Source organism: Xiphias gladius, chromosome 3 (assembly GCF_016859285.1).
Source record: "Xiphias gladius isolate SHS-SW01 ecotype Sanya breed wild chromosome 3, ASM1685928v1, whole genome shotgun sequence".
NCBI classification, from domain to species: domain Eukaryota; kingdom Metazoa; phylum Chordata; class Actinopteri; order Istiophoriformes; family Xiphiidae; genus Xiphias; species Xiphias gladius.
Genome location: NC_053402.1, coordinates 21,172,707 through 21,187,859, shown reverse-complemented (window position 1 = coordinate 21,187,859; position 15,153 = coordinate 21,172,707). Strand labels below are relative to the sequence as shown.

The window sequence follows — 15,153 nt, the reverse complement described above, 5'->3', positions numbered from 1 at the left end:
CTTACACTGAGAGTTCCTAGGGGCACAAAGTAATCTATTAATATTGCACCTTCGTATAGAATTATTTTCAGATATAATTGGATGCCTGCTGATTAATGCATACAGTGAGGGGGTTGGGGGGGGGTCCTCTGAGTGTGTTTTAGTGGTTGAATGAGATGGGAGTCTGACAGGGGAAAAAAAAGAAAAACTACAGCTTAGATTCACCACAAAGGCAGCTTCACTGTTCTCCAAATCCCATTTTACTTTTTCTGTGGCCTGCTTAACATGAGAACGGTCACCTTGCATGAGCTGCAGTTCAGACAGAGACGGCACAGTGTGTGACGATTTAATCCCCGCTGCGTACACAAAACATTGAAGGGGTGGCAAAGGGCGGCTGGAAGTTCAGCATTCACTCATCCAGCATGAAATTTTCATATCATATGATTATGAGACAAGAATACATGTCGAAACGGATTTGTAAACTGTTTATGTAACTTCCAGAGGTCACCTATTTCACTCTTCATTTCACAAAATGTATTAAATAGCATGTAACACTGCTTAAAATGTGTTTAAATGCTCATTGTATTACACTCAAGTAATCCTTTGGACTGGGTGTAACTGTAAATGTGTGGGACTTTTGCAGGGTTCTGCATACGTCTCGGTGCGTGTGCTTTGTCCATGAGAACTGCTCGGTGGGTGTTGCGCCGAGCAACCGCATCTTGTCAGTGTGAAAAGCCCTGCAGCATTGTCCCCGCGCTGGCAAGTAAACACTGGCACAGAGTGAAGCTCTAAACACCTTGTAAACGGCAGCGCGGCTAAGAGGCCGATGATGAAGGCTGTCACATTATACAGGCAGACTGAGTGGAGCAGAAGGAGGTAATGATATAAGCAAAGGTAGGGAGGAGGCAGAGCGCTGGATCAACAAGCTCGGCAGGAGTGTCCGCCCGATTTCCTCGAATGAATCTCGAGACTATTTGACCCGACAGAATCGGAAACAGCCTTTGTAGGTGGTCTCGTACCCGAGCGTAAGAAACACGATTTCGCGATCAGAGTGCTGAGGAGGTGCTGATGTACAGCTGGAAAGGGAAGGGTCAGGGGGAAATGCGGCGGTAGTGGATGTAAGTGAGTTCAGTTTCCTCCTCTGCTAGACACCTACACCATCAGACCCAGCACTTTTTCTTGTCTCCTTCTTTCATCACCCCTTGCTCTTATTACTGTCAGGAGGCAGAAGTGATAGAGGACGGTCACACTGGCTGAACGATCCAAACACGGACAAACAGCAGACCTCCGAGGTACATGTTTATTTGAATTTGTGTTCCTCGGGCCTTTGTTTTCTTTGCAGTCAGGCTCAGCCAGTAAAGCTCTCCTCCTCATTCATTTCAATTATCCCACAGCGCGCAGGCTTCCTTGCTAATTTTAACTTGCATGCATGAGCCCCTTTTCGGTCCTTGTGTGTAAACACGTCTAAATGTGACCATATGCACTGTTGAGCAGGCACAGGATGAAAGTCTGTGGTTTGTGCATGTGTGTGTCTAATTTATGTGTCGTGGCTTGCATCTTGGGGCCATAAGAAAGTAAAAGGCCATCAGGTAGAGAGTGGCTTCTTTAATAAAATATGATCTTCTCTCTAATTGTCCCCACATGAGCAATGATCAGTGCAGCTCAGCTTTTAGAGTTTTTGTGTTCGGCAGTAAAAAACGAAGGTAAGGTTGTGTACGGGGGAATGATGCACTTAAAATGTGTCGCTTCAGCCTGTGAAGAACCCCCCCCCCCCCTTCAAACACTGATGTGTTTCAGTCCCATTAGTGTCATCAATAATGTAGCTCTGGACGGCCTTGAAGCTGCCCGATGATCTTCGCAATCAGCACTTTAGGTGTAAGCTTTTAGTGACGCTAGAAATCCCTCCCACTCCGCAGCGTGTCAGGGGCCACATTTCAGCGGAGGTACCGCGACATTTCTTCCCACCTGAACCACTGACCCTTTGCCAGATAAATTACCAACATTTGGAAAGCTGCGTGACGGCTTCTTCTGTGTTTAATTAAGTCCCTGCTTCATTACACTTAGCTTCCTTCCAGATTGAGACGGGTATTTTAGGATATTACCAGAGCTATTATTAGGCAGCCAAAGGAGCAGAGCTGTAATTTCACAATCAACATTTATTATAAGCTTTTGGTTTTTTTTTGCCTTGTTAGGGTGGAGACTGTCCTACTGTAACAAACGAACTCCAAAGGTCGTCTGTGTAAGCAGCTTATTACGACCCGGCCAAGTTGAAGGACTTGTTGTGGAGCGCCATGTAGGGAAGAAACTCCTTTGCCATGGCCACAGAGGACATGCCAGAGGAAAATCTCCATTTCCCCTTTCTTCGTCCCTCATGATCCAAAGTTGGAAGCGACTCTGGATGCTTTGTTTCAGCCCTCACCAGACGAGGCTGTGATTCTACTTTCCTTCCTGCTTTAAATCCCCGGTGAGCCCTGTTCCAGTCGGCCAGCAGGGCTCATCTTAAACGCTGCACTGACTCGCCAGGCTCTGCCTTTTCTCTCTCAGATCTTCAAACAGTTTGCAGGGCAAGTTTTTCTGAATGGTTCACTAAGTGAGGCAGGTCTGGTCGTCCTGTCTCCCATGACAGCGGAGAAAAGTGGAGGAGACTGATAAATATTTCAGCGCTGCTGATGCTGGCACTCATCCCTGGGCCAGGATCGGGAGGCCATGGAGAGGGGGGGGGGTTACACTGACAGGAAGTGGGGAATTAAGGGAGTTTGTGGTAAACAAAGATTCACCCATATTTACCATGACACAGGAAATGGACGTGTTGAATTTAACGCTTCAATTATTCATTTCTGCACTTTAGAAAATCTATTCATAGCTTTAGTTTTTCAGGTAAGATCAATGTCTCAGCATCTTCCCTCCGCACACACCCCACCCGGCCTTATTTCTGTGTATGTGCTCCTGTGGGCCTCAGGTACATTAATTTTATCTGCTCAGACAAAAACAATATTGAAACCTCTGAAAATACCCTCACGCTGGAAACCTCCGGGGTACTTGAGCTTAATTGTTGAGTGTTTATCAGTGGCGAATACCACTCCTGTACTGCAGAGCAAGATACCGTAGTAGTTCACTGTTAGAGGCACAATAAGCTTTTCAATATGCTTTAATTAGCTGGATCAAATGAGTAAAGATGCATTGATGTAACAGTATGCATGATTAATGAGCAGATCATGCCCTTTGGTGCCTGGCTTTCTAATACCATTTTATCTGCTAATACAGACAATGAGTCATAGCGGGCGGTGGGGGTGGGGGGTGGGGGGGGTGTTCGCTGGCTGAGAAAAGCGAGCATGGAGTACAGGATGGAGAAAAGAGGAGACTCAACAAAGGGCTGGTGGGATTTGCTGGTGTGTAGGGGTGGGGGATGAGGTGGTGAAGAAAAAAAAAACACTCATCAGAGCTACAGTCCCAAAGCGCCGGCAGCTCACGTTCTAAGAAAATGGGGCCGCGGTTTACCATCCACACGTCGCCCGCCGACGTTTTCCGGCAGGAATATGACGCGCAGGACAAATTCCTCATCACGTCCGAGCAAAGACACAGTCCAGACATTCATGAAGCCGCGCTGTGCTTCTCTACAGACCCCAGGCACCTCTACTCATATGCATTGCTTCATGATGACTGTTAATTACTCTGCTCGCTCTCTCACTGGTGCGACTGGATTTTTAACAATGTCGTCCACTGACACCCTTTTTAATTTCACGCCTCTAGCTCTTCTAACGTTGACTTTGTTTGACAGAGTCGGCTTATGTGAAGTGAACTCGCAGGACTGACCTGAGCCGGACCTTAATAACATAACACAACACGGAGATAAGCATCAGTTGTGCAAAGAAGTTCACGAGTTCAAGGATAATCAGAGAATTTGTTTTGTTTGGACAAAAAGCATTCCTGTCAGTCTGCAAGAATTCCTCCAGGATTTGATCATGTCCCACATAATAACCTCCATTTGATATTATTGTGTTCCGCTTTGCACAGGATGAGGTTTAGATGTTAAAAGACTTAGCGGTTCTTGTTTACAGGCACCATCGTTGCCGGTGTTTACACATGTCGTCAAGATGGATTAATGCAGTCCATGTTCAACAGAGAGTGCAGTCCGTTGAAGATTGATGATTTAAAAAAGGCTTATTTTGAATTTCTGCGATTCACTGCAAAGCCCCAAACTGGTAGGAAAAGGTGACAGTGTGGAGACTCAAACCTGCAGGTGCGATAGATTTGTCTCGTCGCAGTTCCCCAGCTCCTCCTGAAGTATGTGGTGACGCTTGTGACCTATACTTTGACATTTTTACATCGCGCTCTGACAAAGTTACAGACCAACATCTTAAAGGGCAAAGAGAGCTGCGGGGACACGATGCAGAAACGACCCATGAATTGAGAGGAACACATTCGCTTGTAGCATTGGCTCTTCCTCTTCCTCTTCCTCTTCTTCTTCTTCTTCTTGGTGATGTCGCGGTGTTTGGCTCCTCTCCCAGCTCTGCTCTGTAGAGTGAGTGCTAATGAGTCACAGCCCGAGCAGAGCTGTAAGCAAACACATTTGGACCCACTTACATGCGTCAAACATATGAATTCCTGCTTGAATTATTTCTCCGGACTCTCAATAAAAGAAAAGCAGACACATCAGACAAACGGACAAAGCGGACAATAGCGGTTCGTTTTGGTTTTGACGATCGTTTGGTTTGGAGCTCGGGGCCTGAGCTGCCATTCAGAGCAAAAAAGCAAAGAAAATGACAGAATGTTTTGATCACACTTTGTGATGAGGAACCTTTCAAAAACGCTTTATGAAAAATAATGCCAGAAAATGAGGTGGGATCATTTTACTTATGTAACTCAACTTGTTCCCGAGCTTTCATTGACTTAAGCTGATGTTATTTTACACTATTTCAATAATCTGTCTGTTCTTAACTTCTAGTAGGAAAAATAAGCTCTTTAAACTGACAATGAGATTAAGTGATTTGCCAAAGGGAGATATTTTTTTACCCCATAAATTTTACTGTTCCAATATGAATATATGAATTAAATGACATCTTAGTTGTAATCCTTTTACTGATAGTTAGTAAATCCTTTTTTTCTAATCTTACAGAATATTAGAGATTAGTTATAAGACATTAAAAAAACAACTTTTGAAAGTGGTACCACTGTTTTTTCTTTGATTTGACCAGAATCAACAGTAGTTGACAGTCTTAATTTAAACTCTTTTGAATCGAACGAACTGAGTTTGATCAGTTCAGTGCACATGCATATACGAAGAAGATGCGCACAACGAAATCTCTACTCACTGTCCAAACACTGGGCGCAGACGGTCTGAGTAGCACCACACTTCTTCACCACTCCCTCTCCAGGTGGACACTCCCTGCAGCATTCTCCGTCGCTGGTGTACTGGCCGGAGTCGCAGGGGAGCAGCACCGCCCGCTCACTCTTAGACGCCCCCACTGACGCCACCTGGCACACCGGGACGGCAGTACAGTAAGTTAGAGCGGCACACACACACACACACACACACAAACTCCCGGAGAGCAGACACAAACTTTCACACACATACAAACACACGCAGCACAGGGCAGCCGTGGCTTAAACATACACGGCACAACAAATTGATGAAAATTACTGCCAGCTGCCCAACCTGTTCCTTAAATCCAACTGCTATCAGGATTCATCATAAATCATGTTGTCTCCACATATATTAGACACACTTTGAACAAGCCAGTTATATAAACTGCCTTAATTATTCTCCTGAAGGCACATCAGCTCTAATAGTAAACTTACAACATGCTCCAGCCGAGGCAGGAACCGTGAAATCATGTGTGCACGACATTATTCACATGCCCGTCCTAATTACTGTCTAAAGGTGAGAGTAGCCGTGAACGTCAGCCTCTGCTTCCGATCTCTCTCACACACACACACACACACACACACACGCCTATACTTCCACTTTTCTCTGGAATAATGCCTTCCCCAGCACCTATCTCCTAACTTTAACCATGACGTGCACGCTTACCCGAAGTCTTATTTTAACTCTAAATTCTTCTTCAGAAAAACTTCATCCTCTGACTTTGCTGCAAGAATTCCCCCAACGTCTAAAACTCAAATTGTTTCTCCCAAAGACAGAGGCACAACCTTTTGTAACTTAGGAGGAGATTGCATCGACTTATCCTAACTTTAAGGAAAACGCAAGCCTTAATACTACAGTTTAATGGTTTACCTAGTGGGTACTTGTTTTATGTGCCCAAATCGAAGACAGGTTTCCCCAGACTGGGATTGTGTCAACAGATTTTGGTCCCTGAGGGATTAATGGAATAGTACTCATACACAAAGCAAACCTGAACTCTCACTGGATTCACAGCGAAGGCGATAAAGTTGGGTTTGCATTAGATCATAAGACTCTTTAGGCTTCTCTATATGGAACTGTCCTAATTTGTATGTGTTAATGTCACCTTTAAATACCTGCAGCACGCAGCCATTGCACTGTAAATACGCATGTATTTGATGTGGTCTCTTTCTTCCTGACACATCGGTATTTCCATGTATGATTTGATTTAAATTTCTTGCATGCACAATGAACTCTTCCCCCTCACGTGGACTGATCTGTCTAATCTACTCCAGTTATCACTTTCTCTCTCTCTCTCTCTCTCTCTTTCTCCTTCCTCTCTTGTTGCATGTTGTCTCTATCCTCTCTAATATAAATGCCACGCAGCTTTACTGGCAAGGGAACTGAGGCTTGTTTCGCTGCTGTCTAAACAATGTTAAATAAAAGGATTTTATATCCAGATGATATAGAATGAAGAAAATCATTCACTGGACGACTTTCGTGTCCTGTGGCTTTTATTATTTAAGAAACAAAAGCTCATTTCAACTTAATTCACATTTGCTGAGGAGATCAAATCAATCTCTTTCCCTCCATTCTCTGCTGTCCCAGCGTTCATTCTCTCCCTCACTCTCGCTCCCCTTGCTCAATATTTCCCCCTTTCTGTCATTTCACTTTTTGCTCTCGAGGTGCATTTCTCTGCCCGTACATTTCTCCTGACTTTACAGCCTGTGATCTCGACATTTCTGCTACGAACCTCAGGTTGTACTTGAGTATATTTTCAGGGCGACAGTCACATTTTTCCCTGAAAAAAATTAATTTTGGATGCAGCCCAAGACCTCGAAATAGTTCCCGTCTTGAATCCACGGAGCAGACACTCATGTCCCTGACTGCCGCACCATCTCCCTTTCCCGTGACACCTCCCTGGAATATCCCTTAGCTCGAGCACAGATTAACGGCAAATGCGGTGGGAAATTTGTTCACCAGCAGCGAGAACACGCACAAAAACGTCCGGTGACCCGGCTTTGATATGCCTGGCTTGTACTCTCCCCAATTTCGTGGTCAATTTGAGAGTTTATTTCTAAATTTAATTTTACCAACGTGCGCCCAGCCGTCGCCACCCTTTAAACCAGCTGTAACAACAGAGTGTCCCCTCACATACAGGGCTGTTCACTTGATGACTGAGCTGCACAACCCAATTAGACCAGCTGCTGCGAACGTACCAGAAAGCTGGGAGGATGTGCCCCTCAGCTCTGCACTTTATCACCACCGTCCTCCATAATCAACTTTTTCACTTTATCAGAGGAGCCTCATGTTTTTTTTGTCCAAATCAGCCAAACAATTTCCAGCTCATCTCGGACAAGAAGCTGCGGCATCTTTATTTCTTCTTAATTTAAGAGCTAAATATCCCCAAAGATAAACTAAACAGTGGAAATAAATTACTTTTACTCATTAGTACTATTAAAGTCTGGGCCAAGGCGCCTGTCAGCAGCCTGCTCCTGGATGCCTGGATGCAGCCCAACGTGAAGCAGAAATTTCAATTTCCCATAAAGTAATCCCAGCAGCACTGCCTAACTTTTCCTCCCTGGATGAAAACCAGGAGGGAGGTGTGTGTGCGTGTGTGTGTGTGTGTGCAGAGCTGGAGGCAATATGATATAACGTGGCAAAATATCACATGCAAATCAGTTGGTGTTTAGCAACATGCAGCACCTGCGTGTTTAGCAGGAAGGAAGAACATCACATCTGTCCCCCTAATAGGGCCATTTTAGAGGGAAACACCACAGCAACAATACAGTACACGTTCGGCCATGTATATCATAGAAATATCACAGCCATCACACAGAAGATTACAGATGCCGCGGAGAACTCTGAGGTCAAGAAAAACTCACTCCAAAAGTCCCTGCAGGATTGTCATGGGAATAATACAGCAAATACAATGTCTCTATAAATTCTGACAGAATCTAAACCCCAGTAGGAATATTATAGGAACAATGTGGAAAGACTACAGTGAAAGGACATCTTTAAGAAATAAAACCCCAAAGTGCATAAGGTCACTAAAGACTGATTAACACTCCTGATAGAGTATTAGAGGGATAATCCAGCGCAGACTACTTACCAAAGCGCACAAAACCACCAGCGGTAAGGTAGTAGTCATCCTGCGTCGCCTGCTGGAATCACATACAACAGATCTAGTGCGGAGACGGCAGCGCTATGTGGAGGAGGAGAGCCGCTCAGCGGGAGTGCTCATTTTAATCCCAGCAGCGCAGGTTTTCCTCCGCGGGTCCGCACCATCACGCGTCTGTCCGGGACCGCGGGACTGGAGTCAGATGCGACTGCACCCACGCCCCCCTCGCCTCAAGACCACCGCCGCGAGACGCACCAGAACACACACACACACACACACACACACACACACTGCCCCACCAAGAGGAAGAGGAGGAGGAGGAGGAGGAGGAGACCGTCCTGTCCGGAGTGCTGCTCAGCTGCAAGTGCACTGCGGAGGAGGCGAGAGAGGAGAGGAGAGAGGGGGCACGTCCACCCTCGGCTTTATTACCCCTGATACTCCTGCAGTAAAGCTATACAACCTGCTCCTCTCTCTCTCCCTCTCTCTCTCTCTCTCTCTCTCCTGCGTTCATCTCATGTGAGGTCTTGATCGCAAAAGTGACATAAAAATGATTAATATTCACTATAAGGGACCAGCATTAATGTCTGACACATGCGGCAACGTTACCCCCCCCCCCTGCCCCGTCTTCCTCGCGTACTGTGTGGCCTAAAGCAGTCCAACACCCGCGGAGCCTACTTTTGGTTCGTTTTTCACGCATTTGCCATTAGTCGCAATTAAGGGGAGTCTTGACACTGCATCCTACTGTACAGTAATATTTTGTGGCAGTAGTTTTGGGGGAAGACCCCCTGCTGTTTCCGACTCCCCCAGGTCCCCGGGTCTCCCGGTTTGGTGTCAAAGAACTCGACCGGCCTTGCACAGAGACCTAAACCTCAACCCCGTCCGGCACTTTCTCGCTCAGCATCAGTGGCCGACTTCACTGATGCTCTTGAGGCTGAGTGGGAACAAATCCCCGCAGCCAGGGGACCAAATCTGGTGGAGAGAAGAAAAGAAAAAAAAGCCTGAAATCCGAACACTGGAGGCTGTTACAGCAGCAGATTAATGCATTTGGAGAAAAAAAAGTTTAACGACCACATATGGATGTCATGTGTGTCCACACACTTTTGGCCATGTGGTCCGTGCCCCTTCGTCGTAAAATCTAAATTCTGATTTGGTTGCTGACACTGGGCCAAAGGTTTGTCGTTTGTGGCAAAACCACCACAAAGCCCCGGAACTTGTCCTAAGGAATTGGGTCAACTCACAAACAAGCACGGACAGAAGGTGTTTCCATTTCTCCGGTCAGTCGTTTTACTGTATGTCTCTCTAAGTCTGATGGAACCGTTGTAAAAAAAAAAAAAACAAATCTTTGTGACTCTGAGTTTGCGGCAAAGCAAAACAACCGCTTTTGTTACCGGGCCAATTCCTCAGCCGGCTCACTGTCCAAAAGGCAGTGCAGGGCACGCGATCCTCACGTACCACAAGAGGGCGACCCAGCTGAGCCCAGCTCGGCAGCTGATCTCACTCAAGACCTGCGTGATGATCTTGAGCTCAACAGTGAGGGATGAGGTTGCTCTTCCCCAGAGTGGAGACTCTTCACTGACAGATGTGCTCCGTGAACCCCTGTCTGTGGTGCTCAAAAGTGAGTTTACAGAAATATGATAACACACATTTTTATTCCTTTTTTATCAGAACACATTTCTTTTCTCGTTTTTATGGTGATGACTGGATCGTGCTCTTGGGTTTTTCGCGCCCCGCTGTACCCTATGTACACTACGTAGCCGTTCTGTTGAAGAGCTGGATGTGGACTGCAGTGTGAGTCACGTTTTGGAAAACCCGCGGAATACCTTGAGGATTGTTGAGATTCGAATCACATCCATCCATAAAGAGCTGCTGCTGCACCACAGATACATACATTTTTTTTCCGTCAAGTGGAAAATAAATTCGGTGAGACGTTTAGGTTTAAGTATTCTAATTCTGTTGGATGCTCTTTGAGGGACCTTTACACTTGAGGAAAACCAGCGGTGATGGATATTGATCCAAGACAATGTGGGGATGAAGCAGTTGTTGTTGTCACCGCTTTATCCGCTTCAGACCTTTCCCGAGCTCCTCTTCTGTGATCCTCGTGACCCTGCCGCTTCCACCCTCTCCACACCGATCTTCAGCTCAGGGGACGCAGAGGCCGATGCCCCTGAAGCAGCAGCAGCAGCACCACCACCACCACCACCTGCAGCAGCACCACCACCACCCCAACCACCACCAGCAGCTCCAGGGTGATTTAGTTACACTGTTGAGACCCGAATGCTCTCCAGTATCGATCAGCTTTCCCACTTCCTACATCCCCCTTTGAGATCACCCCTGCGGCACCTCTGACCAACCCCCATTCTGGTGACTCTGACTGGACTCTCCTCCATCAATGCAGCCCTCTTTGATATTGCATTCACACGTTGAGCCCTTTGAATCCGGTATTTACTGTCTATCATCGCTACAGTCTGGGCAAAACCCCTGTAAAGCTCCAATTCGTCTATCGGAAAATGGTAATAATTGATATAAACACTCTGCAGCCGTGTTGTTTTTACTGTCAGACCTCTAACAACGGTGTAACAGAGATGTACAACAACTCCCCGATGAAATGTACCCATCCGACAGCCAGAAATAGAAGAATGTCCTCTGAATGTGAGCTCTATATTAGTAGCGTAATGGATATAATGATACGTGCTGACAGCGCCTTTGGTAGGATACGTGTTTTGTTTTTTTTTCTCTGTGCGTATCACATTTCCAGCACATGTGATTAGTCAGCAAAAGGAAATGCCATGTCAGTCTGCAAGGTCACTAATAAAATACGATCCCGAAGAAGACGGCCTGCCGCGCGGCGGAGGTTGCTACGGCGAGCAACACAAGGGCAGCTCATGGCGGCGTTCCCTGAAACCCAGCTTTGTTTATTTCTTTATTGGACACTTCTTATTTAACACTAACAATAGCACCCTTCACCCTCCGCCCTCCCACCCAGCGACACACTTTTTTTTTTAATGAAAAATAAGAAAAAAGGAGAAAACAAACTGTGCTAATGTGATGTGATGAGTTGCAATTCTCAACATGGGTGATGAATGGCTTCCAGGTCTTATAAAACTTAACCGCAGGTCCCCTCAGAGCGAATCTAACTTTCTGTAACTGCAAAAACCAAATTAGATCTCCTTTCCTGTGTGTGTGTGTGTGTGTGTGTGTGTGTGTGTGTGTGTGTGTGTGTGTGTGTGTGTGTGTGTGTGCGTGTTTATTTCTGCCGCTGTTTAACTTGGCCATACGAGATAATCATCTGATTGATCTTACTTTTTCAAAAGATGTTTCATCACTGCAGTAGTAGGTTTTCTTCGGCAGTTGACAATGTGTTTACACGTAATTGAAGGGCTCTCGTATTTTCCAGCGGAACTCTCTGGAAACTTTTTCCCCATCATTCCCTGAAAAAAAAAAGTTGGTATTCGGCTGTAAATTACCAGGATATTTGCGAGACACGCCTATACAATTTTGTGCTAATTATAAGGGAAGTGGTGAAAGTGTTAGTTGCTGCAGTAATTATGTACCCACTCGTTATATTTGAGTTTTTAAGAAAACCTATGAAGTTATGTAGAAGGTAAGTGAAAAATAGTTAATAAACAGACGTCAGTATCCATTAGAGTTTCCTGGAAAGACTAAAAAAAAAAAAAAGTTCTTAACTGTTGGTGAGCTAGAAAATGTGCCACAATAAGTCACTTTATTTTACGGGTCCGGTCTGTGCAAATTAGCGTAGAAATATGTTTTCAAGTAAAACTGCTGAGTCGGTGACATTTTCTAGCGGGGGAGTTTTATTTGTTATTCGTCGCTTCAGTTTGACACACAAAAACTAATGAGGTTCCAGTGCAGCTGAAAGCCACAGGTAAGCATGAACCTTTAACATCAATTAAATGAATATTCAATGACTACCAAGCAGGATCTATAGTGTATGGCAGTTAGAAGCCATGAGGAAGCTATATTAAGACTTTTTGTTGGTCTTTCTAGGAAAATCATACGGATACTGACCTCAGTTTGTGAGCTATTTTTACCTACCACATAATTTCAATCGTTTTTTCTTAAAATCTTGAATGTAACGAGTGGGTACCACTACAACAGTAGTACCTGCCCATGAACAGTGTAGGAACTGTGGCTCTTTACCTACATACTTCCCCCAAAGTTTTGAGTTCACAGACGGTTCCTCCGATTTAGGTTCAGGCAGCCTCGAGTTAAAGTGCAAAGTCAGGTGTTTAATCGCCGTCGTTGTTTCGTTTTGGTTCCGTATATGTTCTAGAGTACAGAGCCAAAACAACGAAACATGTCACTGCCTAAATGTTGGTCAACCTTCAAACATTTAATTTGTATTTAGGAAAACTCTACGTGTTTTAATTGCCTGCCTTAATCCTGGTGTTGCCTAAGGATAGTAGGTACTCTACGTGATTTCTGATTCTGGGCTGATTCTACATGAAAACTGACTGGATTTGCGCTGGTCTGGTCAAACTCTAACTTGGCAGAAGGTTTTTTGGCCATGCAGGTAAAGAATAAAACATAATCAGTCACTTCTTGGCTGTCGTTCACATCCTGATTGCAGGAGAAAGACAAGTATTATCCATGTTGACACCACTTTTTTTTTTATATATAAATGTGGCTTGAGATCTAAAGGAGAACGCTAAATATTTAAACTGCGGAAATGTTTTTCTTCTCTTCAATGCATATCTTATAAAATACACATGATGCGACCCTGGTGTGCGGTTACAAAAACGCGGTGATTTCTTATCCTGGTGCGGTGGAGGTGACAGATCGGGGCGGATATAAGAGGCGTGCTAGCCCTCAGTGTGAATGTATGTCCCAGCATGCTTTGAGCGAACTCCCGGGGGAGGCGTTTTGAGTCGAGAGGGTGGAAGCCACATGTGTTTCGAAAACACTGCCAAGTACAGCAGGATAGCGCATCACCTGTGACCGCTTACACATCTAAACACAAAAATTACAGTCCCCACTCAGCACAGAGGAGGGGATTTATTCGCCCCTCACAAATCGTTTGAAAATATAAATCACGAAAGGTAAATGGTGAGAGCTGGAGCCGAGCCAAGGCTGCAGGGGGACGCAGACTTTTCTCCTGGCTGGCTGTCTTTACGCCGTCGTATTCATGGTTGTGGTTTTTTTTTTTTCCTTGATCAACTTTAGCTCCGAAAGGTCGCCTACACCCTGAACCTCAAGCTCATGTCTCAGAGGCTCAAAGAGAAGAGCAAAAATGAGGATCCCATCGGAGCCATTTCACTGACCTTTTTACAGCATGTTGCAGCAGGAGCCAGGGAAATTTTCCGAGAAAAACGTCCCCGTACATTGATGTAAAATAGAGACTATGAATGGCAGCTGAGCATTCTGAACTTAAAATTCCGGGTTCCTTTTTGACCCAAAACTGCCTCAAGCTGTAATCAATGCTCCTGAGTTTTTGGCCAATAACATGGTGCTAGTGGCTTCTCCTTCCTGTGGCTTCCCTACAATGAACAACATCTCTTGCCAATACATTTTTTTAAAAAATGAAGTCTTCCAGCTTTGGCACAAGTTTTCAGGCTGTGTAACAGGTTCTTAGAGGAATGGCTAACATTTTTTTACTGTCTCTTTTCACTCGGAGAAGTGCCCAGAGAATTAGTTTAGCAGAAATTAGCTTGTCGGCTAATTACAGTAGGTGAGTAATTAATGACTTCCACTGCGTTTGGATCCTCTGAACAGTAACTCTGTTACTTCCATAAGGAGGGTGTGTTTCTGTGTTTGTGAGAGAGAAAACGTCCCCCCGGGGCAATGTGCTTCAGTGACTCATGTTTACTATGCATTTTTTTACAGAGCCAGAGTTTTCTGTCTGAGTTCAAGAGCAATTTCGTTGAAACACAAAATCCAAGCGGAGAGTCAGACTCTGAAGACTTTTCATCACGCAGGTTCCCTCTCATCTGTTGTGCTTGGATGTTCAAAGCATTGTGTTCAGCCATACACTTCCAACATGCATTAGTGAAGGAGCAGGAGAGACGCCCTGCAGCCAAAAGCTCGCATGGGATGCCAAGTTGGAGGCAGACATCAGAGAGCTGAAGTAGAATTAACAGCACGACCGTTTTTCAATACATTACACAAATTCCTGCGGAGTTTCCAAGGAGCAAATAAGGATTAAATCAGGACCTAAATGCCAGTGAACAAAAAGCACCAAGTAGCTCCTGACTGATCAAATCTGAATAAAGGCCTGAATACTGCAGTAGAAAATGTAAAGTTACCTGGGAACGGACTGCAAAATACTATGTGTCAGCTAGTCATTGGTTCATATGTACTATGATAACTCCTGTTTTAGCAATGTTAGTGGTCCCGACTGAAGTAGCTCAACAACTGTTGGATAAATTGCCATGAAATTTGGTCGAGACCTTCACGGTCTCCGGAGAATAAATCCCACTGACTTTAATGACCCTATGGGTTTTCCTCCAGCGCCAACACAAGGATGACAGTCGTGGTTTTGAGTGAAATGTCTTGAGAGCTGTTGGAGGGATTGCCACGAAATTCGGTACACACATTCATGTTCCCTGCAGAATGAACTTTGATGACCTTGGTGTTTCCCTGACTTTTCATCTAGTGAGCTCCTGTCACGTCACGTCTTGCCACTCCCGCCTGTCCTGCAGTAACCCCAGCCATCTCCGCCATTCCCAAGCCCCCACACCCACCTGCTCATCTGGTC

General features: G+C 45.3%; 1 protein-coding gene across 1 annotated transcript in view; it reads right to left on the bottom strand.

Annotated features, from left to right (window-relative positions):
* The window catches only part of ngfra (nerve growth factor receptor a (TNFR superfamily, member 16)), a 30,995-nt gene extending 22,485 nt beyond the window's left edge, over positions 1 to 8,510 (bottom strand). The window contains exons 1-2 of the mRNA XM_040155628.1: positions 8,433 to 8,510; positions 5,292 to 5,454 (exon numbers count right to left, since the gene is read on the bottom strand). Of these exons, the coding sequence (XP_040011562.1) occupies positions 5,292 to 5,454; positions 8,433 to 8,471 (202 nt within the window). The 5' untranslated portion in view covers positions 8,472 to 8,510. The remainder of the gene's footprint in view (positions 1 to 5,291; positions 5,455 to 8,432) is intronic.
* Between the last annotated feature and the right edge of the window lie 6,643 nt (positions 8,511 to 15,153).